General features: G+C 32.3%; 2 protein-coding genes and 1 long non-coding RNA gene across 4 annotated transcripts; all 3 read left to right on the forward strand.

Moving 5' to 3' along the window:
- The first annotated feature begins 9,163 nt into the window (after positions 1 to 9,163).
- On the forward strand, positions 9,164 to 9,848 carry LOC150032143 (zinc finger protein 6-like). Its single transcript, XM_090308701.1, has one exon. The coding sequence runs from the start codon at positions 9,216 to 9,218 to the stop codon at positions 9,627 to 9,629; it is 414 nt and encodes a 137-aa protein (XP_090164827.1). The 5' UTR covers positions 9,164 to 9,215; the 3' UTR covers positions 9,630 to 9,848.
- A 4,496-nt stretch (positions 9,849 to 14,344) lies between these two features.
- On the forward strand, positions 14,345 to 18,178 carry LOC120068361 (uncharacterized). 2 transcript variants are annotated; one of them, XR_005479176.2, is made up of 4 exons: positions 14,345 to 16,294; positions 16,693 to 16,794; positions 16,892 to 17,209; positions 17,795 to 18,178. It is a non-coding gene; the product is annotated as an uncharacterized LOC120068361 (long non-coding RNA). The 2 variants fall into 2 exon arrangements; XR_005479175.2 differs by lacking the exon at positions 17,795 to 18,178 and having other exon boundaries at positions 16,892 to 17,383.
- Positions 18,179 to 25,285: 7,107 nt separating this feature from the next.
- On the forward strand, positions 25,286 to 25,696 carry LOC150032144 (uncharacterized). The gene has a single exon (XM_090308415.1). The coding sequence runs from the start codon at positions 25,286 to 25,288 to the stop codon at positions 25,694 to 25,696; it is 411 nt and encodes a 136-aa protein (XP_090164541.1).
- The last annotated feature ends 393 nt before the right edge of the window (positions 25,697 to 26,089 follow it).

The following is a 26,089-nucleotide window of genomic DNA, read 5'->3' on the forward strand; positions in this document are numbered from 1 at the left end:
CTATCGCTGATAGACTTGTCTATATTTGCAATTTTTTAAAAATGATGTTATACACTTGTTATTATTCCTAAAAATGCTAACAATTGCAATTATCTTTTTTGTTATTGTATTTTCAAAATGTTCACTTTTGTAATTGTACTTTCAACTTTGGTTCATTTTAGTCATTGATCAATTTTCAAAAGTACAAGAACAAAAAATAAACATTTATAAAGTATAGAGACTAAAATGAATCAAAATTAAAAAATAGAAAAAAAATAAATATATTGAAAGTATAGAACCAAAATGAACCAAAGTATAAATTACATCAATAAAAAAAAATAGTATTTAAACCATAATAAACCATATTAATTAATTTAATGATAAAAATAAAAATTCTAATGTCAAGTGTTTATGGAATCTATAATCTTTTTTTTTGCAACAAAACCAGAGGTAAGAAAACAAAAATAATTTTTCTTGCCCCATCTCATCCTATCCTGATCAGACCCAAAATTAATTGAAAAATATTTATGTACTGACTTATCTTGTGTTCTTTGTATAGCCTATCAATTGTCTAACTAAACAATTTTCAAATGACAAATATTTTTTAATAAAATAATTGAATTGTTATTTGCTAAATTCTTTATTTTTTCGACCTAAAAAATGTTTGAGAAATTTTCAAAAATAGAAAAAAAAATATTTACACAAAATAGTAAAATTTAATTTTTTTTTATAGAGGAACTTTATCATAGATATTGTGTGATAGACACGGGTAAAAGTCTATCAATATTTATCAGTATTTTTCTTTTTACTATTTCTGTAAATAATTTGATAATTTTTCTATCTGTAAAAGTTTTATAAAATCTTTTACATTTTTCTTGTTATTTTTTATTTTTTTAAAATTTAAAGAGAGAGTTGCTTTTACAAACTATCTTTTTAAATTCTAAAGTGAGTGAAATGAGAATGTTTGACTTTGCCCTTAAAGAGAAAAACAATTGTAGGAGGAAGGGGAAGGGGCCGGGGGGGGCTTTGGCTTTGGGCAAAATAGTGAACACCAAAAACAATGTCACTTTTGATGGTAATAAAATTAGTGGACCATCTCTTTTCTCTTGGTGTGTTTGTATTGGCAATCCCTTTCCATGTTGCAAATATTATCACACCAAATCCAAAAGTTAGATATATTCCATATAAACTCAAATTAATCTTCTTTCAATGGCAAACTTAATTATGTTATGAATCCTTAATTATGGACAAAATCCTATATTTGGGATTCTAATATGATTTTAATGGAAGAGGTTAATATATCTTGTCCTTACAATTTATTACGTAACGCTCCATATTAGATAGTATATTCGATCTTTACCTTTGTTTCTTTTTCGTGCAAAATTTGAATCCACTACTCTTCATTTTTTTAGTTGAAAATGACAATATTGTGAGATTTTCAAATTTGATTCCTTTTTAGTTTAATAAATGTGAAAAGAAGGATTTAAACTTACGGGGAGAAGTTGATGTCTTAACCAATAAGACTAAATTATGTTGACTTAACCTCAATTTTTTTATTATTTATTTATTATGATGTCATGGTATATTATTGATGGACTTAAAACTTTATTTAAAGCTTTTGATAGATTGAAATTCTAAGCTAAAAGGTGTAACATCTTTTTTTATCTTTTTTATCTCTTTCTATATATATATATATATATATTCTGTATAGTTTTAGTATTTTAAGTTAAACTACACGTTATCTGATGGTTCTCACATTAAGATCAGATAGATCTTTTAATTTTAAAAAGTACCATGATAAATGTTTGAGCTTCCAATTTTGTATCTAATAGATAACTTTGAAAGCATATCGAATAGGTCAATTATCGGATACAAAATTGGAAGTTCGAAAGATCAGAAACTTAGACCTCCCTTATAAATCTGATTTAAATATAGAATTGAAAGTTCAAATATTTATCTAACATAGACTAAATTTATAATTTAACGGATAATTTAATATATATTTCCAACAAAGACTACATTGTCTATATTGCTTAGATTAGAACATAGAAAGAGGTGGTAGTGATAAACACTATTAGCAAACTTTGACGTGTATAGCTTTTTGCTTCTTCAATAAAAAACACATATCAGTTTCACTTTCCCCAACTCATACTTTCTCCTTCTCACAATTCCACTCAAAGCTCTCTATCTCTCTCAACCTTATCTCAAGATGAAAGGCCTTACAACTTTTTTCCCCAAACAAATGATCCTAAATCTTATGGTCTTGTTATATGGATTTATTTGAATTTTGTGTGATATGTTTTGTCTTGTATAAGGGCTTCATGAACAGATAGCTCAAAAACAAAGTGCCTAGCTGAATTGCCACCAAATACCCTAATTTATGGGGTTACTATACACTAAAAATGAAGCATTTTCCACAAATATTGCTCCTAAAGAGAAGCCATGTTCTAGCCAACTTCAAAATTTTCAAATTTGGCCCTCCCTAGTTCCTTCATATACTCAATTTCTCACCCCTTTTTTTGGAGCCTGTTTGTGTTTATTGCTTTAAAGACATAGCATGTGGTAATCATTGTCCTCATCCTCTTTTTCTTCGTTCAACTTCTTTTAGTACAACAATTCAAAAGTGGGAGTTTCGAACCTTTAGCCTCATTGTCAACCATCTATGAACCAATGCTCCATATTTTAACTTTGGATTTAATAAAACCAAACTTATATTCATATTATCAATTTATAAATTATTGGAACGGGACCAAAATCCCACATTGGTTAGAAAAGAGAACGATCATGAGTATATAGTTGAGGATAACTATCTCTAATGGTATAAGATTTTTTGGTTGAAATAAAAAACAAAGAGGGATGACCCTAGAGAAAGAATGAGAGAAAGGAGAATATCGTTTTTAATGGCGAGCCATCAAAATCTAAACAACAATAAGATGAGTAGGTCATGCATCTTTTAAAATTTAATTTGTGATCAGATCTTTGATGAGAATCTCATATTGAAAAAACCAAAAAGCTTATAAGATAGATGAGCTACTCTTCTCAATTTTAATTGATTTTGAAATAGAACCTCATACTATCAAATATTATAGTATCAGAGCGTATAAAGCCCAAATGGGTATTGCCAATCAAGAATGGTGAGGACACTATCTTGAAAAGGCTGGTTGAAAATCTCACATTGAAAAAAATTAAAGGAACTCATACTATCAAATAGTCTCTCCCATCTTTCAAACATGAGATCTCCAACATGGTCTTCCAAGATAAGATCTCTTTAGATTTACCATTCTTGATTCAGATCCCAATTTATGGATCAAATATACCTATTTGGTTTTCAAAATCAATTGACAATGAGAGAAATAACTCATGTATCTTTTTAATGATCGTGAAATATCCCCAACTTAATAGTGTGATCTTCAACAAGTGTTCTTATTTGTTTTGAATGTGAAAGTATATAAGTAATCAACAACCCAATGAAAAGAAGAGACGAAAGTCGACCGACAACGAAAAACAAATGAGAGAGAAAGAGAGAGAAATGTGCATGTGGTTTGTGTAACACATAGAAAAAGTGATTTTTGGTTGAAGTTGTACCAATTCCCACAAAAACAAAAGAAGAAGCTAGAAAATGAATTGAAAAGAAGTGGGAATGAAGTACTAGAATGAATGAATGTATGGAAAGAAAGAAAGAAAGAAAGGGGGCATAAATCCAACATAACGCTACCCCTTTGCATTCACCTCTACGAGCCGACAATCGTTTTCCATTGAGTCGATTGTCGTTTTGATATAACCCTTCCACTTTCCCTCAATTTTCTGCTACATTATTGGTTTAAACTTACCCTTCCACATTTTATCAAGCATAAATAACCAAATTATTGCATCTAAAATTATTGTTACTTTTAGTTTAGGCATTAAACTCACTAACATAGACATAAAAATGGTTGAAATATAACAAAAAATATCACTAATATGGACATGCACTATATTTTTATATTTTTTTTTAAAAAATAATATGTCTATCAATCACAACATTTTAATAAAATTGAGAGTTCGATATTTTTATCGACAACAACATCTAAAACATTGTTGGTTACAATCTCATACTCAACACTTTCAATTTGATCAATCATCCGTATCTAAATTTGGATGTTGTTGTAATAACAAGTGATCCTTAAATATAACAAGATGTATAAACCATTTCTAAATGAAGTATTGTTAATTCAATCAAAACCCTCAAGCTATAAGATTATTACAATGAAACCCAAAATTCTCTACACTTTTTTTTTTTTTTTTTGGGGGGGGGGGGGGGGGGGGGGGGGGGGGGGGGGTTCTTAAATTGAGATGGCAATTCAACATAGATTTGAACACGAAAATTTTTAATCAGCTCTTGTTGTATTAGTTTCCAAAATATATGGGGGTTGAAATCCAATACCCATCAGCTTTGATTGTAGTTTGTGCATTTTGCCATATTTAAGGGTTTATAGTCGTAAAATTTTATAAATTTTGAAAGATATTAATTAAAGAAAAGTTTGAGAACATGATTATATTCTTAGTTGATATATAATTAATTTACGTTCACCTATTAGCTTAAGTTTTTAGGTAAATTTGTGATTTAAGATGATAACAGAACGTGTTGATTCAAGAGAAAGTGTTATTCTTTCTAAATTAATATTGATTTCTATTTGTTCGATCTTTTTAGCTTAAATGAACAAATATTGTGATTAGATGAAGTTTGATCGAATGTTGTATTAAGAAAAAACTATTATACTAATGAGGTTTGTTCCTAAAATTCGTAAAATCAAATTTCTCTTTTTCTATAATGGGCTTAAAGTGAGGTCAAGATATACGTTTGAAGGCAATTTTTTTTAATCAAAAACTACTTTTGGAAGAAAAAAATCTATGCTTAATTGTCTTTTCTTATTAGGGTTTTTTTTTTCTTTTTTTTTTTTTTTCTTTTGAGGAATCTTTTCTCATTAGTTTAGAGATACATCATGTGGTATGAGACTCAAGATGCTATTAATTAAAATTATACATATTTTTTGCTGAAATGATTTTACAAAAATATACATATGTTTTCTCAAATATATATATAATTCTTTCTTTGAAAAAGTTTTATTACTCTAATATCATATTAGAAATCTAACAAATCAACCAAATCTAAGGCAACTGTTTGATTATCATTTAGAGTATTTCTAATCTTTTGAACATTGTGTTTGTTTTCTCACAATAAATTTACCATGATTTTCATTTTTTCCATGTTAACTTTTGAATTCACTGTCAAATATTTTTTAAAAACATCTAAAAAACTATGACCACCTTTGATCACAATAATATAATTTTGTTTTTCATATACATTTTTAAAATTTATGCTTGTTTATTTTAAATTTTAATTATGATTTTCACTTTTGTTAAAAAAATACTTGAATTCTTAGTTAAATTCTAAAAACAAAAGTAAGTTTTTGAAAACCCTATTTTTTTCAATTTTCTAAACTTGCTTTGTTTTATAACATTAGTAGAAGGTACATAAAAAAACATAGGAAACATGTGATTGAAAATCGTGTTTATTAGTTTAATTTTGAAAAATCAAATGGTTATAAAGCAAGTACTACATTTTATGGATTTCAGAAGTTGGCTTAAATTTTGAAAACAATGTCTTTTAAACATAGATAATAAAACAAAGAAATAGATAAGAATTAGTGTAAATAATACTTGAAATGATAGGGTTATGATATATTTAAAATTTTGAACATTTATTTTTGGGATAATTAGTTTAGAAAAAGAAAAAGAAAGGCTAAGCTCTAGGTATTGGATTTTTTTTTTTTTTTTTTTTTTTTTTAAAAAAAGAAACTCTAGGTAATGGACGAATGGATATGTTTGAAAAATCCAATGAAGACGTACAAGCTATAAAGGAAAATGATGAGAAGAATTTACAAGTAAAAGTTTTTGGGTTTGGGAGACCCCTCAAAATGGAACACGAAACCATTCGACAACACATAAAATTAAAATGTGATTTTTTTTTTATTTATTTTATAAAGTGATGTTTGTTGGCTTGAAAGGACATATCGTAATAGTAAATGGAAATTTGGCTTTGTTCCTACTTTCAGTAAGCTTTGCCTCGTTTGCAAATTAGGGCTCGTTTGCCATGAATCATAATCCTCGAGTTTTTAGGCAAAAATACAAACTCCTACTTTAAAAAAAAAAAAGAAAGAAAGAAAAAAGAAAATACAAACTTCTAATGAAGGGGCGATTGATAATTATTAACGTGAATCTAGTTTAACTCACATAAAATATGTACTCTTATATCAACCAAAAAAATCAAAGGTTCGAGTAGTTGGATAACTCTAAATTCACTTTTAAAACGAAACATAATAATTCAAAATCATTTTTAAATATTTAAAAATCATGATGGAAAAATTACAAATAAGAAAGGAAAATAGAGTAAATATTGAGAAATAAACACATAAACAATTAGCACAAATATTTCGCTCTCTTTAAGGAGATTCAAGCTTTCTGCGGTGTGTATTGAATTTCTTTATATCAACCATCGATGCAGCAAATATTCTCTAGGCTATCCTCTCCACGATACAACAACCCAACTCATATGTTGTGTAGTTAAACCACTATGCATTAAAAGGTTGAGCTCGAAGCTCCACAATTAAAACACTCTTCTTTTTTTGCCAATTATTCTTAAAAGAGTTAATGAGAGAAAGTAAGAGAGAGATATATTGAGTATTGGTTGGTGCGTTTTGTTGTGATTTGAGAGAAAGAAACATTAGGTATTTATACTAAATTTTTAGTTCTAGATAATCAATATATAATTAATGAATTTTATTTTACATTTCTTAAATAATCACGAAAAGTACATTTTTCTCTAATTTATTAATAAAACCTCAACTTTTAACTTTCTCATATATAACTTAAAATTCACTAAAAATATTAAAAACTTAACAACAAATTACTTTTAAAAGTTTGGAACCAAACATAAATTTGATTATTTAAAAATCAATTTTACAAAATTAATTGTACCTAAATCTTTTTTCTAAAATCATTACTCCAACTATCACTTCCAAACACATCCCTGATTTATGACTTTGATATTTGTATCTATTTAGATTAATATTGATTAGATTAATTTATCAAAGTGTCTAATATCTTTATAAAATTTCAATTTTGTTTGACAAATTCAAAATTTTAAAAATTAAGTGATTTATTTGATAATAATTTGAATTTATTTCTTTCACTGAAACCTAAACATTTATATTCGTAGATTAAGGACTAATTTTAGAATTTTAAAAGTTCAAGAATCAAATTGCATAAACCTCAAAATTGTTAAATTTGTATTTAATAGTTGATGTTTGATTTTTCATTTATAAATTTTTTATAAAATCAAAGTTAATTTTGAATTATTAAAAGTTGGAACACAATTTGAGTCTAGTTTAATAAGGGAAGTACCGTTGGTTCAATTTTAATTTATATATTTTTAAATGTCTAATTTTTATCATTATACTTTAACAAATCTTAAATTTAATCACTCAAAATTAATTTTAATCAAATTTGACTAAACAATAATTATAATAATTTTTTTGCAATATAATATAATATGTATATGTTTTCAAAATTTATAGTGAAAATACTATTAGATAACATAAAGTTATTGAAAAAATGAACAATAAATAAGTAATGGAGACTTAAGACTTATTGAAAGTACAGGAACATTTAAAACTATAGAGGGATATTTAATTTTTTTTTTTTTTTTTTTTTTTAACAATATATGATAGGAGAATTGAACTTTTAATCTTCCACTCTTACTACTATTATTATTATTATTATTATTATTATTATTATTATTATTATTATTATTATTATTATTATTATTGTTATTATTATAAGTTTGCACGTAAGTATCGGCCCTAATATGGCCGAAGAAAATACAAGAGATCGAGATGTCTTACCTAACGGATTCGATCGATTCTTTGAACTTTTCTCTTTTTAAGTTTTAAGGTCATATCCCTTTGATTTAAGGGCCAACTTAGAAAATGACAGGAAAGAAATCACAAGAATGTTTTTATGAATTATGTATATATAACAACAGTATATGCCTAATTGTTATTTTTAAAAAATAGAAAAAGAAATTATTAAATAATTTATACAATTTTACATAATTTTAAGTCTTCCATATTAATATCAGCTAGCAATTAACATGTCAGATTGTACTAACTAGCTAATGTAATCCCTTATCAATTAGGATGTTAGTATTCATTTTATATTGATATTTTATTTATATTAAATGATTTATAAAATGCTCTTTTATTAATTTTCAAAAAATATTTTTAGCCTATATGTAATTTAATTAAAATATCGATTGCTCAAACCAGAGTATATAATATGATTTAGTTCCATATTTATAAATTTGTAATAATTTAGTCCAGCTATAATATGTCCTTCATTATATAGTTCAAAACTTGTAATGATTTAGGTTCTTACTATCTAATGTGTAAGATGTGTTCTTAAAGGATAGACAAAACATCAAATTAATACTACATGATAAAAATTGATATTTTACTCGACAAGATGCTTTATACAAAACCTTAAATAATTTTACATTTATAGATACATTGACAGAATCATCACATGCGTGAATTTGAGAACAAAATCATAAATTTTAAAAAACACAAGAGACAACCAAATCGTTATATATATATAATAAAATCTACTTACTAATAATTACTCCGATGAAAATAAAATGACACATATAGATCAAAGCCTTAACTACAAAAAAATTATTCGATGAGGCAACTACAATGTGTTTGACAATTTTTCACTATTGATGTATGAAAGAGAGAAATGCCTCGAATTTATATTTAGTAGTTATTACGAGTATGTAAATTTTGAATCCACATCCAACGGCTATTATGAGGCTATCACAATGTAGCGACCTCGTTGAATAATTTTACCTTAACTACTTAACATCTTTTTCTCGTCTTTTTCGTTTTGGAGTTCAACAAATGTTTGTTATTTAAAATTAAATTTATATTCGAAGTATATATAAACTTCATTTTAATTATTTAATTAACTATAATAAAGTTATTGATAAAAGGAAGACATGAGGAGTCAAACAAGTCTTAGAATTTGTGTGTCTATAAATACATGGTCCACCAAATGAGAAACTATATATTTATAAATATGAGATGATGAAAGTGTAATGTAGCCATTTGCCAAAACTTTGCATTAGTGCATAAAAGTGAATGATGAAACTGTTTGGTTTTTCGGTAACTGCTAGTACTGATGGAGCCAACTCGGGTGCGACATGTGCGAACCACGACAAGAGATTCGAGTGCCAATTCTGCGGTCGTGAGTTCGCCAATTCTCAAGCCCTCGGCGGCCACCAAAACGCCCACAAGCGCGAGCGTCAGCTCGCCAAACAACTACTTCCTTTCCAACCCACTAAACACTCTCGTAATTTTTTTACTTCCACTCCGTCTTTGTTGCCGCCGCCCTCTGCTACCGTAATCTGGTCCGCTGAAAGAGCTCCGCCGCCGAAATATGGAAGGCCGGTGCAAGCACCGCCGTTGGTTGGCGGCGGTGAAGTGAACAAGGAAAGTAATGGCGTTGATCTCCACCTCAGTCTCGCACCTTCCTCGACCAGGATCTTCTGTTAAGTAATTAAGATTTTTTTTATTATTTTTTACTTTTATTTGAACAATTTTCTTCGATTGGAGAATTGTGTCAACTGTCAAATGGAAAAGTGGTTGGTAAGTGTTTGGTTTGAGGAATTATAAATGGAAATTACCAGACATAATATTTGTATTTTTCCTTTTTTTTTTTTTTTTACCTTTGATTTAATTTAAACGAGCAAGGATTAAATGCAGTAGCCAAAATTTTGTGTTTTTCACATTTTTACCACACAAAAAAATTAGAATTTTTTTTAAAAAAAAATATATAAAAGTCACGTGGCAACATTTTATTAAATTATATTTAAGATTTAGTAAGATAGGAGAGCACCCAAAATTTTGTCATTTAAAATTCCCTTTGCTGCATCAATTGAGAGGGGATTTGAAACTCCATAATGATTTGTATTTAGTTACTCTTTTTTTTTTTTTCCTTTTTTATTTGGGTTTTAGACCCTTTGTTCAACTCGAGTTTTTTCAAAAAAAAAAAAAAAAAATGAGAAACGAAAAGACTTGAATTTTTGTAATGATGAGTATTGATATATAAATTATTTAATTGATTAAATTGTAAAATTGATTCTTATGATTTGAAAAAGTATGTATAATTTATAATTAGAATTTAGTCTATATAATTTGATAAAATCATCGTACATAATCTAATACCTTAATAGATTATTTATGAAGTTTTATCAAACCAAAATGACTAAAATACCATTGAAAATTTTAATTTAACCAATTTAACATGTATGAACATTTTATCATAATTCTATCCTAGCTTTATTTAGATCTCTCTCCTTTAAATCTTAGTTGTGCGTCACAATTTCCTCTAGAGATGGAAAACAAATAATTATGTAGTAGTAGTCTATGTTTTGTTTATGAAATTATAATTGGTGTAGAAGTGTATAATAACTTAGATTTGAACACTTGGATGAGAGATTGCACGAAAATAGATGGAGAATCGAACACTTGCAAAATTATATAAATTTTTTTTTAAACTACGTAGAGTGAAAAATCGAATCCTTATCGATAGTACTATAAGATAATTTATGTTAGTTGAGTTGTATTTATTTTCACAAAATTAACTGTTTCTTAATATGTTTTCATGGATAACATTAGCTTCTTAACACTAACATAAGTTACATAATTTCTTATTAAAAAATATTATGTTCTTTAATGTGTAATAATTAATTTACTAATATTATCATTTTGGGTTGTTTTCATAAGAAAACGAGTCAACATATTTATAAATATAGTAGTTATAATTATCTAATAGACACTAATATAGTGACATCTTGTTATAATTAAAAATATATCCAGCAGTTTTGTCATTTAAAATAACTACCCTATTATTTTTTTAAGTTAAATTACATAAAGAAAGTTGCTCCTAAAAATTTGCCTTTATATTTTTATTCCTCAAAAACTTGCAATATTATGTTTCTACCTTTGAAATAAAAACCCTTTAATTAGGACTTAAAATGACTGTGACATTGACCTATCTAGAACGATGTGAAGGTGTTTGGAAATTGGATTCCAATTTTCATTTGAGATAATCATTTTAAGTCTCAATTTTCGTCAAACATTTTAGATGATTTTTAATCATGCCATGTTGATAAAAGATCAAAAGAAACCTTGTCAATTTTTAAAATAATATATATATTTTTTTAACAAATGAGAAAATTCAGAATATATATATATATATATATATATATATTTTTATATATATTTGTTGTCATAATGTAAACGTAGGTACTGGTACTGGTCACATGGTGCCCTTGGAAAATCACTGTTTACACAACAGCATTTTCAAAGAATACTATTCATCGGCAGTCCAAAGATGAAGATGAAGGGCCCTGCCGATAATTTTGCACGTTTCGGGGTAAAATGATGGAAGCGAGATATATATTATTAATTATTATGGAATTTCACCAAACATTGTGATTTATTATTATTATTATTATTATTATAGGTATAGTATACTCCTTATTCGCTAACTTAATGACATAAGATTATGTTTGTACAAGAATTATCTTAAATTTATAATAACCACCTTTTGATATAGTAAATATTATTTTGTATTCCTCGATTAGCTACGGTTAATATTATTTTAAACCCAATTTGTTACTATTTTACATTTATCATTTATTTTATTCTTTGCTATAGTATTTACTATTTCTTTCTCAAACTAAAATAGTTTACACCTCAAATAACTGCTATATAACCTAAACTAAAATAATTTCACCTCAAACAAAAACTATTATAATCCAACTATAATAACCTAGGACTATAATAACCAACTTCTTACATCAAACGTCGCTTAAATTAGTTATTTTTTTTTTAATTTTTGTGTTATATATGTATATATTGTTTTGAGAAGTGTTAATGATCAAAGTTATTGAAATTGCCTTAAACAAGGGTCGAAGCCCATGGGCAGATTCAAGTCCAAGAGAAATTGAGAGGTAACATGGGAAAATGTATATCCTTGAAGGGAAGAGTCAAAGTCTCGAGTTTTGATCGACCAGTTGAGCTAGAGAAAATATCTGATTTGAGAAATAACTCAATCGAGTTCAACCCTGGCACCCTGCAACATGACTATCCTAAAATCGCGAACATTAAACATAAGCATATATAGGTGAGTGTTAGGGGAAGAATGTTATAAATAGCCCATTCAACAACCCCCAAGAAAAAGAAGTAAGTAATCTCCAAAGGAGAGTTTTGACCCTATTCTTTGTGTTTAACTGAATTATACACTTTCTTATACTAACTTAGGCATCAGAGTCAGCGGCGTATCCAGAACTTCAAACTAGGGGGCATAATTTCATACAAATTAGAAGTTTAGCCCATGAAACTCTAAGTTGAAGGTCTATACATGGTCGCTAAAATTTTTATTTTGTGTATAATAAATTCATAGATTCTCAAGTTTATATCTAATAGAAGTCTTTTACATATTTATTTAAAAATGTCAACAATTAATTGTTATATCATATATAAAATTTAGATGTATGTAATAGTCGGACATTCTTTTAGGGAAAAAAATCCAATATACTATCCATTATTAACTAAAATAAAATTTTAGGACTCAAATAAATGCATAATTAATTTTGTCTAATAAAATAATTAAGGTTTTAAAAATGAGAGTATATCTGAAATTAAATGAAAATAAAATATTATTAACTAAAAATATGAAATTAAATGAAATTATTAAGGCCTCATTTGGTAATCATTTGCATTTTTGTTTTTGTTTTTTAAAATTAAATCAATTTCATCCACATTTCTTACCATGATTTGCATCTTTCTTAAGCACAATGATTGAATTCTTAGCCAAATTCAAAAAAAAAAATCTACTTTTTGAAAACTACTTTTTTTAGCTCTTAAATTTTGGCTTAGTTTTTTAAACTATTGATGAAAAGTAGATAACAAAAGAAAAAATTTAAAGACAGAAGTAGTATTCATAAACTTAATTTTCAAAAATAGAAATAAAAAATAAAATGATTATAAAACGAGATCTAAGTTTTTAAAAATAAAAATATATCTGAAATTAAATGAAAATGAAATCTTATTAACTAAAATTATGAAATTATATGAAAATGAACTCAAAATGGAATTCGAATCCAGGACACGGGGAACACCGCATAGTTTTTGTGGCATCAATTACCACTCAGCCAAAGGCAGATTTTTTCTTTTTTATTTTGGTATCTTCAATGAATCTGCCGGATGATATATATTATTTTTATCAATTGAGGGGGTGTCCTTGCCCCACGTGACTAAATGTAATAAGTTCGACACCATATTAGTGCAAGTAACTCTTATACAAGTCAATTCGAGGAACAAAACTAGATCAGAGAAATAGACCAACAGATAAGCCCACAAAGCACAAACAACGATAATGAAATAGACCGACCGATAAGCCCATAAAGCACACGCAAAGACAATGAATGCATGCGAACTTTTCAGATCAATAAAAGCTATGCCCAAATGGAGAGAACTAATAATTAAATTTTAGGTTGTAAAAAATTATATAATAAAAATAAAAAGTAACTAAGCATGTTTAGCTAGATTAAGTAATTAATGGGAACATGAACGCCAAGGTTAAATTAATTAGAAAGGCAACATTGTTCAATTTAAACATAGAATTGTGATTTTGTATAGCTTTTTTCTTTTTAATTCTAGATATTAAACACACAATTGAGCGTAATTTTCAATTTTGGATTAATAGATATATTTGTCAATTAAAAAAAATATTTATTAGGTTAAGGATAAAATTAAAAACTTAAGGACTTAATACTTTTTAAAGTTTATAGAGATATATGAAACACAAACTAAAATTTCAAGACTTAATAACTGTTTTTAAAATTTCAAGACCTATTTGGCAAAAAAAAAAAAAAAAAAAAACATGAAAGTTCGAAGACTTATTTAACTTAATCATTTTTACTTTGACACACATTAAGTATATCACATTTTGACCAATCAAAGTCTACAAATATATATTTTAGGGTAATTACATAATCAACTACTAAAAATAGAACGATAGGATATAGTTAAATTAAATTGGATATAATTATTTGACACGTGGTAACATGAGTATCACCATTTGAACCAATCAAATTTTACAAAATTATATCATAATTGGATATTTTTGGGTACTTAATTAGCCTATAATTAATGGCAAAAATAAAACAAAATTACTCCTAATTAAAGAAACCACAGTTAAGGTTTTGTTGTCCATATATCTGTTAAGTAAAGACTCCCCAAAATATCAGCCGAAATTAAAGGCTTTCCCCTGCCTGAGCTTGCAAATAAATCCCTTTCTCTATTCCTCAACAACAAAATTCCCAAATTCCATACCTCAATTTTCATTCCATTTCTCTCAGATCCAAATTAAATAAATAAGTATCTTTTTTTCTTTTTTCTTTTTCCTTTTTCTTTTTCCCTCTCTCTCTCTCTCGAATTTCCAATGGCTGCCAAAGGAAACAGAGAGAGAGGAGGTGGGCTAAAATCACCGTGTAGGTCAGATATGTATATAAACGGCAGTGAGAATAATCAGCGGTTTGCGGCGGCGTGGAATACGACTAGCCATTTACACGGAAGTTCGTCGTCGGTTCCCAACGGCCACGATGAACCGGAGGTTAAAAGGCAACGGCGGATTGCGAAGTACAAGGCCTACGCCGTTGAAAGCAAATTGAAAGCGTCGCTTAGGAATGGGATTCGGTGGGTTAAGATCAAGTGTAGTGAGCTTCTTCATCGTTGATATTTAATTGAATTCTTTAAGATTTTATGTATTTATTTGCTCTTTTTCTTTTTTTAAAAAAACAATCCTTTACTTTCGTTCCTCTAATTCTTTTCCGGCAAGGAAATGTTGGAGATTTAGCCAAATATATGTTTTTAATCTATAATATAATTTGGGTAGTTTTTTTTTTCTTTTATCAAGTTTAGTTTTTGTTATTTTAAAATTTTCAAGATATATAAATCTTTATGTATTCTCTCTCAATATTTCACAAAAAAAAAAAAAAAAAAAGAGTACATATTAAATTATGATTTGACAATTTGGTTAGATGCACAACGATAGTTATTGTAAGATATTGTAAGGATTAGTGAATGAACGAGTTAAATAAAAATTTAACATGTATTTCATTTCCAATTTATAAACAATAAAAAGTGGAGTATTATAGATTATAAAAATTTAACATGTATTTCATTTCCAATTTCTAAACAATAAAATGTGGAGTATTATAGATTATAAAAATTTAGGTCTCATTTCATAATTTCGTTTTAATTTTAGGTTTTTCACATTTATATTTATTTCCTTACAAAATTCATATTATGATTTTTCACATTTTTTTTTTTGAGTACCACAATTTTTTACTAAAAATGATAAAAACAAAAAGTATGGTTTTTTTTTTTTTAGTTTTGACAATTAAAAATGTTAGTAAAATATAAATAATGATAATAATAATAATAATAATAAAAAGAAGTAAAGGTGAAAGTAGTTGTTTATAAAGTTATTGAATTTTTAGTAAAACAAGATTAACAAATTCAATGAACTAATGAAAGGAGCGGGCAGGAGAATTTTACCATTACACTTTGAGCCTTCCATGGAGAAAAAGAATTGTGATATTTTAGAAGCAAGGATGACAATGACACATGGTGTGATATTTTAAGGAGTAATGGAGGAGTGATACATGATAGATTTTTTATTTTTGTTGAATTTAAAGAAAATGACATTATAAATTTTTTTACCTATTTCGATATTTTTTTTCACAATACATTCATTTTCGTTGGACGTATTTATCTTGACAAAAATTTAATGCGTTGGCCAAAATATAGTAACGTCTACATTTTTTAAAAGAAAATTAAGCCGATGAAAAATTGGAACTTTTTTCGACAAAAATATGTATGAGGAAAAGTCTTTAAACCCCCCTTTCTTCTCCCCCCCCCTCCCACACCGATTCGCCCCCCTCCTTTCCTTATTATTTTCCCTTTCTCCCACCATTTTTTTACATAAACGGCCACCACTCCACCACCGAGTGCCAACGCACGCTACCTCCGCATGCCGTCGCACACTACCATTGGAACCGCGACTCGGGACACAATTTCATTGCATTGTTCTAAGTTGAAGGATACCTAGTGATGTCATTGCAACTATAAAGGCTCGTTTACAGGTAAGTTTTATGCTTTTATTGTATTAAACTCATATGTGTACTTATTGACGACTTCCAAAGATAGATCTAGAATAAAATGTATTTTCAATAAAAGTTATGACAACTTTCAGTTTTTAGTTAGTGGGTTTAGAAACTTAAATTTGGTTGTTGTATGGCTATCCTGCAGTTATGGTAGCCACTTCAAATATGAGCGTTTTAGTAGATTTAGGAACTTCATTTGTTTGTTTTGTGGTTGTCCTGCACTTATGGTAGCCACTTTAAATATGTGTGTTTTTGTGTACTTGTTGCCACCTTGTGGTTCAAATGCAAAATGAATTGGTATGAAATGATGTAAATTTATTATTGTTTTATTCATTTTCAATTGAATGTAAAGAATAAATTTGTTTATTGAATTACAGACGATCAAGAAGGGTGAAAAAGTAGGCCAATTAAAATTGTTTTACAAAAGTCACTTCTCAGAGAATGATGGATGGATAAGCGAAGCCGCCAAAAAAGCATATGTAAGTTATATTGTATCATACATGCGTAATTTTATATTAACTCTTATATATAATATATAACCTAAAAAACTATTATACATATAATTGGCAATGCAAGAGGAGATTAGAAAGTCATCACAAGATGGGGGTTGAACCAACAACGAAGAAAATTATTTGTGAACGAGTTTTGGAAAAACGATCAAGCCACACTAAAGGTCTTGGATTGAACCCAAAACCCAATTTAGCTACATCTTCCTCACAAATTGAGAAAGATATTGGGAATAAGTATGAAAAGCTTGAGGCGGAGGTGATAAGCTTAAAGGAGGAAAATGTCACGTTGATGTCAATAGTTTCGGGTTTTCAAGATCAATTGACTGAAATCACAAGACAGTTAGGTGCGCAACAAAAGTAAGGAGATGGACCTTCGAACAACTAGGTACATTATGACAACTTTCAGTTCTTAGTTAGTGGATTTAGAAACTTAATTTGGTTGTTGTGTGGTTATCCTGTAGTTATAGTAGCCACTTCAAATATAAGCGTTTTAGTGGATTTAGGAACTTCATTTGTTTGTTTTGTGGCTATCCTGCACTAATGGTAGCCACTTTAAATATGTGTGTTTTTGTGTACTTGTTACCACCTTGTGGTTTAAATGGCATTTAGGTGGAACTAGGACACGTTCGTAGCATGGGGAGGGGGGGAGGAAAGATGTATATGTTGTAATTGTTTTTTAGATTATCTAGAAGTCTAATTGTGCACTTTAAAGGAACTTTGTTCTTAGATTTATTGTAGGGATCCAAGAGTTTAATTATATCATTTTAGAACTATCGAATGACGGGTTTATCCTTGAAAGAAATTTAGGTGGATTTAGGAAGGAATTCACTTCAATGCTTTTTATGTATTTGTTGCTACTTTGTGGTTTAAATGACGTTTAGGTGGAACTAGGACACATTTGTAACTTTGTAGCTTAAGAGAGAGATTATTCCTCATAATCATTTTAAACATTTTGTTTTTCCTATTTCAGGTTGTTCGTGTAAATTCTTAAAATATCATTTTTTGGAGATTGTGAGAATATTTTGTGAGATGATTACTTAGTTTGGTTTAGTATCTCACTTATTTTGGCTTAGGGAAGATTAAATTTTTTTTTTTTTTTTTTTTTTTTGGATAGGGAAGATTAAACATTGTAGGCCCAAATTATGTCCATTTTTTGGTGTAATTAGACCAAAGCCCAAATTATAATGTCAAATTGGGCGAAATTAATTTTATCCAATCCAGCGCTTGTGACGAAGACATGTAACGTCATTAGAATTTGCCTTCAACTTCAATTTGGGACATATGTCAACCCTTAATTGGTCCCAAATTTGATGATTTTGGAATTTCACCATTAATTTAGTAAATGACGTGGCGGTTTGTGATTGGTCAAAAATTTCTTCCCCAACAAATGACCATTTTCGATATTTGTGCACAGATATGGGTGGATGAATCTCGAAAAAAAATAAAGCCGACATCAATATGCAATTAATTTGGTTTTGACTCTGATGTTCTTGATTTAATTAAACCATGACTTTAGTACACAAATTTAACTAAAATTTATAACAGAGCACAGTCAAACTTTTAATTTAAGAAAATTTCAAAATTTATCCCAAATTTAATTTGGTTTGGAGATGAAAACTTAACAATTTGGTTTAAAATTTGAAATATGGCCAAATTTGCAAAATGAATCACCGGTTCAAATAGGCAAATCGGGTCTTGAACCGTTTAGGCAAAGATCGCATCTCCTTGATCGTGTAACAACTCCTTGTTATCGTCTAGAAACGTTGTGTAAGCATAAACGATCATTTAGCAACGATCGTGTACCTTTGACTATGCGATGAAGCATGAAGGTCATGCAATCGTGAAGCACGCATCGTGCAACGCATGTCTTAAACGATCAGGTAGACAACAATTGTAACATCCCACACCTTTATTTATTTATTTATTAATAATATAAAACTTTTCATTTTTCAGTAATTGTCCTTAGTTGAAAGGGCATGTTTGGAATTTTGAATTTAAAATATAAGTGCGAGGATTTAAGTGTTGTCATGGAAATTATTTAAAAATTATTCAATTTGAAAAGTTATGGCAGGAATTAATTATTTTTTGAAAAAGGAAAGGAATTAAATAACATAAAGTGGGTTAAGGAAAAAATTTAATTAGAGTTATACTATTTTCCTTTTATTATTATTATTATTATTATTATTAGTATTAGTATTAGTATTAGCATTTTTTTAAAATAAAAATGACCCCCCTCACGCCTTCTCCCTCACGCGAGCCCCCCCTCCGTTTTCTGCTTCCACGCCGTTCGTGGGTTTCGACTGGCCAGATCCCGCCGGTCAGACACGCTGCCAGTCGCCCAGCTCTCCAGCCGCGTCTCTCGCCGTCGGTCGCACCACTGTCCAGCCCCAGCGTGCCGTTTTCGCCCAGGTCCGAGCCTAGCCACCAGATCTGTGTGTTCGCCGCCCTGCTGTCGCCCCCTGTTCGCCATCTGCCACCACCGTCATCTTTGGGTTTCGTGGATTTGGCAGTTTTAGGTAAGTCCTTTTTGAAGTTTTGGGTAGAAGTTTGGGCCCATTAAGTTTGGAATGAAGGTTGACTTATTCGAATTATTTTTGGCTTTAGATTTGAATCTAAGAAACTGTTGGAGTGGCTGTCCAGCGGGTTCGAGATCGGTCGACAAGAGTTTTGGTAAGAATTATGGTCCTTATTGTTGGTTTGTGGGCACGTTTTGATTACTGAATTAAGTTGACTTAACCCTTATATCTTTAAGGTTCTAAGCTATCCTCCATTGGGAGTTAAAATTTGTTGGAAGGAGATTTTGGAGTGGTTGTTAATCAAGTTCCTTGGGTAAGCTTTTAGGGTGTTGTGTTTTCGAATCTGAGGTGTCGCAATTATTATTGGACTGAAATTTTATGGTTGTATTCGTATGGTAGGGTCGTTTCTTCAAATCGCGGTCATCGTTTGGCTGTCGGAGCTTATCTGTGGAATTTCGATTAAGGTAAGTAATCTTACCATTGGAACTGCCCACGGGCCAATTTTTTTTTATTTGTATGCTCACGTGATAAGTGTAAGTTATAGTAAATATTAGCATGTTGGCTGATAGTATGACCTGAATCAAGTATGTTCTGGCACGGGTTCTGTTTTGTTTAAAGATACACTTAGGTACTCGACCATTAATATGTGATGGTATGTGGTTTCATATGATGATTTCTGATCTGCTGGTATTGAGGCATACTTGCATGCTGTGGAATTATGATGTAAGGTATACATACATGTAGTATGATATGTTGTTAATAATTATGTGTATGTGATCGAGCCATAGTATCAAGGATTTTCATGTATGTTCTGGAACTGTACAATGTTGATTCTTAGAATGTTGAGACTGTGTGAATATCCTCGTTGATTAGTTAGATGCTCACCAGTTTGTGTTTCCTTCGGGATTCACCAATTTTGTGTTTCCTTCGGGATTCACCAGTTTTTTTTTTCCTTTGGGATTCACCAGTTTGTGTTTCCTTCGGGACTCACCAGTTTTGTGTTTCCTTCGGGATTCACCAGTTTATGATTCCTTCAGGATTCACCAGTTTTGTGTTTCCTTGGGGATTCACCAGTTTGTGTTTCCTTCGGGATTCACCAATTTGTGTTCCCTTCGGGGTTCATCAGTTTTGTGGGCATACTTAACTACAATAGGATAGGACTCAGTCTCTCGTTTATTCCATTTGTTTATGTGCCATAGGTAGGTATCTAGAGGACATAGATGCCTAGCCTGACCCCAGTGGTGGGGTTAGTTACTGAGTATTTCATGCTCATTCTTTCCTATGTTGATGTTTCAGGTAAGGGTAGAGATGCACCAGCGATGGCTCAGCGGAATTCGTGATCGTGCCACTGGGACTAGTTTTTACGCTTCCGCATCACATTTAGAGTCCTTATTTTCCCCTTAATGTTTAGTTTTATTGTTTTAAACTTATTATTAAGGATTATTTCTTTTATATACTTTTAATAGTCTTTACGAATTATGGGTACCCTATTATTGTTTTAACAATTGCATTTAATAAATATCTTTTGAACTTATCTTGTTTAATTAACATTTATTTCAACATAACTGGGCGTCGTTTTAAATTCTATGCATGCATTTATTTTAGTAACGACCTAACCTAAGTCCTAGGGGGTCGGGTTGTTACAATTAGTATTAGAGCCCATGTTTTAAATTTTGTAGACTGACTTACTATGTAAGTCTAAATAGTCCCTGTGGCCAGTAACGGATTCCTCGTCATCGCCAGGTACGTTCTACTAACGAAAGTTTCCATGTGTATATGAGGACAATGATGTAGTGTTTTAAACGCATGATGTCTGAGAAAGGCCCCGAAATAGTTAGCTAACGTATGAATTTATGACAGGACATGGCACCTAAACGTAGAACAAGGAAAACAGTTAGAAAATAAATACAAGCAGAGAAAGAGGGGAGTAATCAAACTACTCCGGCGACGCCAATTTCGCCTATGACCCAAGTGGATGAAAAGGTAATGGAAGCCCGAATTAGTGAAGTTGTTGCAACCGCCCTGATAGAGAAGCTGCAGGAACTGATCCGTAACACGATGGCAGGACAGCCTGCACAGACTCAGGCTCAGGAGGAACCGGTGCCACCCGAGCCGTTACGACAAACCCGTCCGCAAGACAAGAACACGCAGAGCCTGTCTCTCGAGGCCAAACATTTAATGAATTTCTGGAAGTATGACCCTCACCCCTTTGATGGATCGTTAGAAGACCCCACCAAGGCAGAACTGTGGTTGTGACCCTCGCCCCAAAAATGCGCAGTCTTCATACTGATTGGTAACATGACAATCTAGTGGCGTTCGGCAGAAAAGATGATCGATATTGGAGGTGACCTTGCAACCTGGGAACAGTTCAAGGAACGTTTTTATGAGAAGTACTTTTCGGCCAACACCCGATACAATAAGCAGGCAGAATTCTTGAACCTGAAGCAGGGCGTTATGTCCGTGGAGGAGTACGAGCAAGAATTCGATAAGCTATCTCAGTTTGCTCCTGAGCTAATGGCCACTGAGGCAGCAAGGACCGAGAGATTTATCCAGGGCCTGAGGAGCGGGTTGCAAGGGATGCTGCATGCCTTGGATCTCAAGACATATGCCGCGGCATTGCAAGCCGCTGTGAGGATTTATGCCGACTCCTAGGGGGGAGAGGAATATAGGAGGTCACTCGGGTTTGGGACCTCCGTAGGGTAGAAAAGGAAGGCTGAGCACAGGACTCTTGAACATCAGCAGAGGGGTTAGAACGCAGTGCATGCTCCACGTCAGTGGGGACAACAGAGTACCCAGGCTAGGAATGGCAGGGAGGATAGACCGATATGCACCACTTGCAGTAAGTAACACTGGGGACGTTATTTAGCCGACTCTGGGAATTGTTTCCAATGTGGCCAGAAGGGACATATGGCAGATAGATGCCCAAGGAAGAATGCGCCTGAGCACAGAAGCCAGCTCGTAGGATCGTTCCAGGGTGGCCCGAACCACTAGCAATAGCAGGGAAAGGTATTTTCTACCACTCGGCGTGAGGTCGAGAAGTCAGGCACCGTGGTGACAGATACACTTCCCATTTTGGGTAACCATGCTCTTGTTTTATTTGACTCTGGTTCTTCACACTCGTTTATATCTACTGTATTTGTGAGACACGCCATGTTAGACTCAGAACCATTGCCATTTTCATTGTCTATTTCCACTCCATCGGGAGAGATCATGTTAGCTACAGAAAAGATAAAAGCATGTCAGGTAGAGGTAGCCAACCGCGTATTAGATGTAACCCTGATAATTTTAGATATGCACGATTTTGATGTTATATTAGGCATGGATTGGTTAGCTGTTAACCATGCAGCATAAATTGCTCTCGTAAGAAGGTTTTCTTTAAGCCTCCTACAGGAGCCAGTTTTAAGTTTAAAGGGGTTGGGACCGTAGTCCTACCCAAGGTGATATCCACATTGAAGGCCAGTAGGCTATTCGACCAAGGAGCCTGGGGCTTTATGGCCAGTGTGGTAGACACTAAGGAGAATGAAGTTACCTTGACTTTAGAGTCAGTAGTGAGGGATTTTCCAGATGTGTTTCCAGAAGACCTTTCCGAATTGCCCCCGCAGCGGGAGATAGATTTTGCCATTGAATTGGAGCCAGGCACAACCTCTATTTCGAGGGCTCCGTACAGGATGGCCCCGGCAGAGTTGAAGGAACTGAAGGTCCAATTGCAGGAGTTGTTGGACAAGGGTTTCATTCGCCCTAGCGTGTCACCATGGGATGCACCCATTTTGTTTGTGAAAAAGAAGGATGGATCGTTACGTCTGTGCATTGACTACAGAGAGTTAAACAAGGTGACCATCAAGAACAAGTATCCCCTTCCCAGGATCGATGATTTATTTGACCAGTTACAGGGAGCTACGGTATTCTCTAAGATTGACTTCCATTCAGGGTACCACCAGCTGAGGATAAAGAACAGTGACATACCTAAGACAGCCTTCCGTTCGAGGTATGGACATTATGAGTTCATAGTGATGTCATTCGGCCTAACGAATGCACCAGCAGTGTTCATGGATCTGATGAATAGGGTGTTCAAGGAATTCCTCGACACCTTCGTGATTGTTTTTATTGATGATATTTTGATTTATTCCAAGACAGAGGCCGAGCATAAGGAGCATTTGCGGAAAGTTTTGGAGACATTGAGAGCCAATAAGCTATATGCTAAGTTTTCTAAATGTGAATTTTGGTTGAAGCAGGTGTCCTTTCTAGGGCATGTAGTATCCAAGGGAGGTGTCTCAGTGGATCCTGCAAAGGTGGAGGCAGTTACGGGTTGGGCTCATTCAACCACAGTCAGTGAGGTACGTAGTTTCCTGGGGTTAGTAGGCTACTACAGACGGTTTGTGAAGGATTATCTCGCATAGCCGCCTCATTAACTCAGTTGACCTGGAAAGGGGCAACATTTGTTTGGAATGAGGCTTGTGAAAGCAGTTTTCAGAACCTCAACCAGAGGTTGGTTTCAGCCCCAGTTCTCACAGTTCCGGACGAATCAGGTGGTTTCGTCATTTTTAGTGATGCATCCAATAAGGGGTTGGGATGCATTTTGATGCAGCAGGGTAGAGTAGTTGCTTACGCTTCACGTCAGCTGAAGAAACACGAACAGAATTATCCCACGCATGACTTGGAGTTAGCAGCGGTGGTTTTTGCTCTCAAGATCTGGAGACATTACTTGTATGGAGAAAAGATACAGATCTTCACCGACCACAAGAGTTTGAAGTACTTTTTCACTCAGAAGGAGTTAAACATGAGGCAAAGAAGGTGGTTGGAACTAGTACAGGATTATGATTGTAAAATTTTGTACCACCCGGGGAAAGCAAACGTAGTGGCAGATGCTTTAAGCAGAAAGGTGGCCCATTCCGCAGCTCTCATTATCGGACAGACTTACCTATGCAGTGAACTGGAGAGGGCAGAGATTGCAGTAGTCGTAGGGAAGGTCACGGCACAGTTAGCACAGTTGTCGATGCAACCAAGCCTAAGGCAGAAGATTATTGATGCGCAGCGAGACGACCCTTATTTGGAGGAGAGATTTCGTAGAGTGGAGTCAGGCCAGGATAGCGAATTCTCTGTGTCAGCAGAAGGTGACCTCCTTTATCATGAGCGTCTGTACGTGCCGGCGGTTAGTGACATTAAGGATGAACTGTTGTCAAAGGCTCATAGTTCCCTATTCTCTGTCCACCACGGTAGCACCAAGATGTACCAGGATCTGAAACGTTAATATTGGTGGAATGATATGAAAAGAGAGGTTGCGGAGTTCGTCAATAAGTGTTTGGTGTGCCAGCAGGTGAAAGCTCTGAGGCAAAGGCCAGCAGACTTGTTACAACCATTAAATGTACCAGAATGGAAGTGAGAGCATGTGTCTATGGACTTCATCGTGGGGTTGCCTCGGACAGTTAAAGTTTTCACTGTGATATGGGTCGTTGTAGACAGACTTACGAAGCTAGCACATTTTATACCTGGAAAGTCCACTTTTCAGTGAATAAGTGGGCACAGATATACATGAAGGAAATGGTAAGATTGCATGGAGTACCCGTGTCCATTGTGTCGGATAGAGACCCTCGTTCCACGTCTAACTTTTGAAAGAGACTCCATGCGGCATTGGGGACCCAATTAAGCTTCAGTATAGTGTTCCATCCTCAAACTGATGGGCAGACAAAGAGATTGAATTAGATACTAGAAGACACGTTGCGTGCCTGTGCCATAGAGTTTTCCGAAAGCTGGGATGCTCACTTGCACTTAATGGAGTTTGCGTATTATAACAGCTACCAGTCCATTATTGGGATGTCACCCTTTGAGGCCCTATATGGGAAGAGTTGCAGTCCTCTGTGTGCTGGGATGAGGTAGAAGAGAGGAGATTGTTAGGACCTGAATTGGTGCAGACCACAAATGAGGCCATATAGAAGATCAGGGCTCGTATGCAGATAGCCCAGAGCAGACAGAAGAGCTATGCCGATATAAGACATAAGGACCTAGAATTTGAGACTAGGGTGAAACTGTTCTTAAAGGTGGCACCCATGAAAGGTATTCTGAGGTTTGGCAGGAAAGGAAAGCTAAGTTCGAGATTCATTGGACCTTTCGAGGTCCTGGAACGAGTTAACCCTGTAGCTTACCATTTGGCCTTGCCTCCAACATTGTCTTCAGTTCATAATGTCTTCCATGTTTCGATGCTGAGGAAGTATGAGGCAGACCCATCCCATGTAGTTGACTACGAGCCCTTACAGTTGAATGATAACTTGAGCTACAAGGAGAAGCCCATAGAGATTCTTGCCAGAAAAGTAAAGACATTGCGCCGTGGGGAAATTGCTTTTGTGAAAGTTCTGTGGTAGAACCACCAGTTCAGGGAAGCCACCTGGGAGCGAGAGGATGAGATGAAGGCCTAGTACCCGGAGCTTTTTCAAAAATAAACTTTCGAGGAGGAAAGTTATTTGAGGGGGGAAGAATGTAACATCCTACACCTTTTTTTATTTATTTATTAATAATGTAAAACTTTTCCTTTTTCAGTAATTGTCCTTAGTTGAAACGGCATGTTTGAAATTTTGAATTTAAAGGATAAGTGTGAGGATTTAAGTGTTGTCGTGAAAATGATTAAAAAATTATTCAATTTGAAAAGTTATAGCAAGAATTAATTATTTTTGGAAAAAGGAAAGGAATTAAATAGTATAAGGTGGGTTAAGGAAAGGATTTAATTAGAGTTATACTATTTTCCTTTTATTATTATT

The sequence above is a fragment of the Benincasa hispida genome, chromosome 12 (assembly GCF_027475165.1).
Source record: "Benincasa hispida cultivar pf3 chromosome 12, pf3_genome.v1.1, whole genome shotgun sequence".
Lineage (NCBI taxonomy): Eukaryota > Viridiplantae > Streptophyta > Magnoliopsida > Cucurbitales > Cucurbitaceae > Benincasa > Benincasa hispida.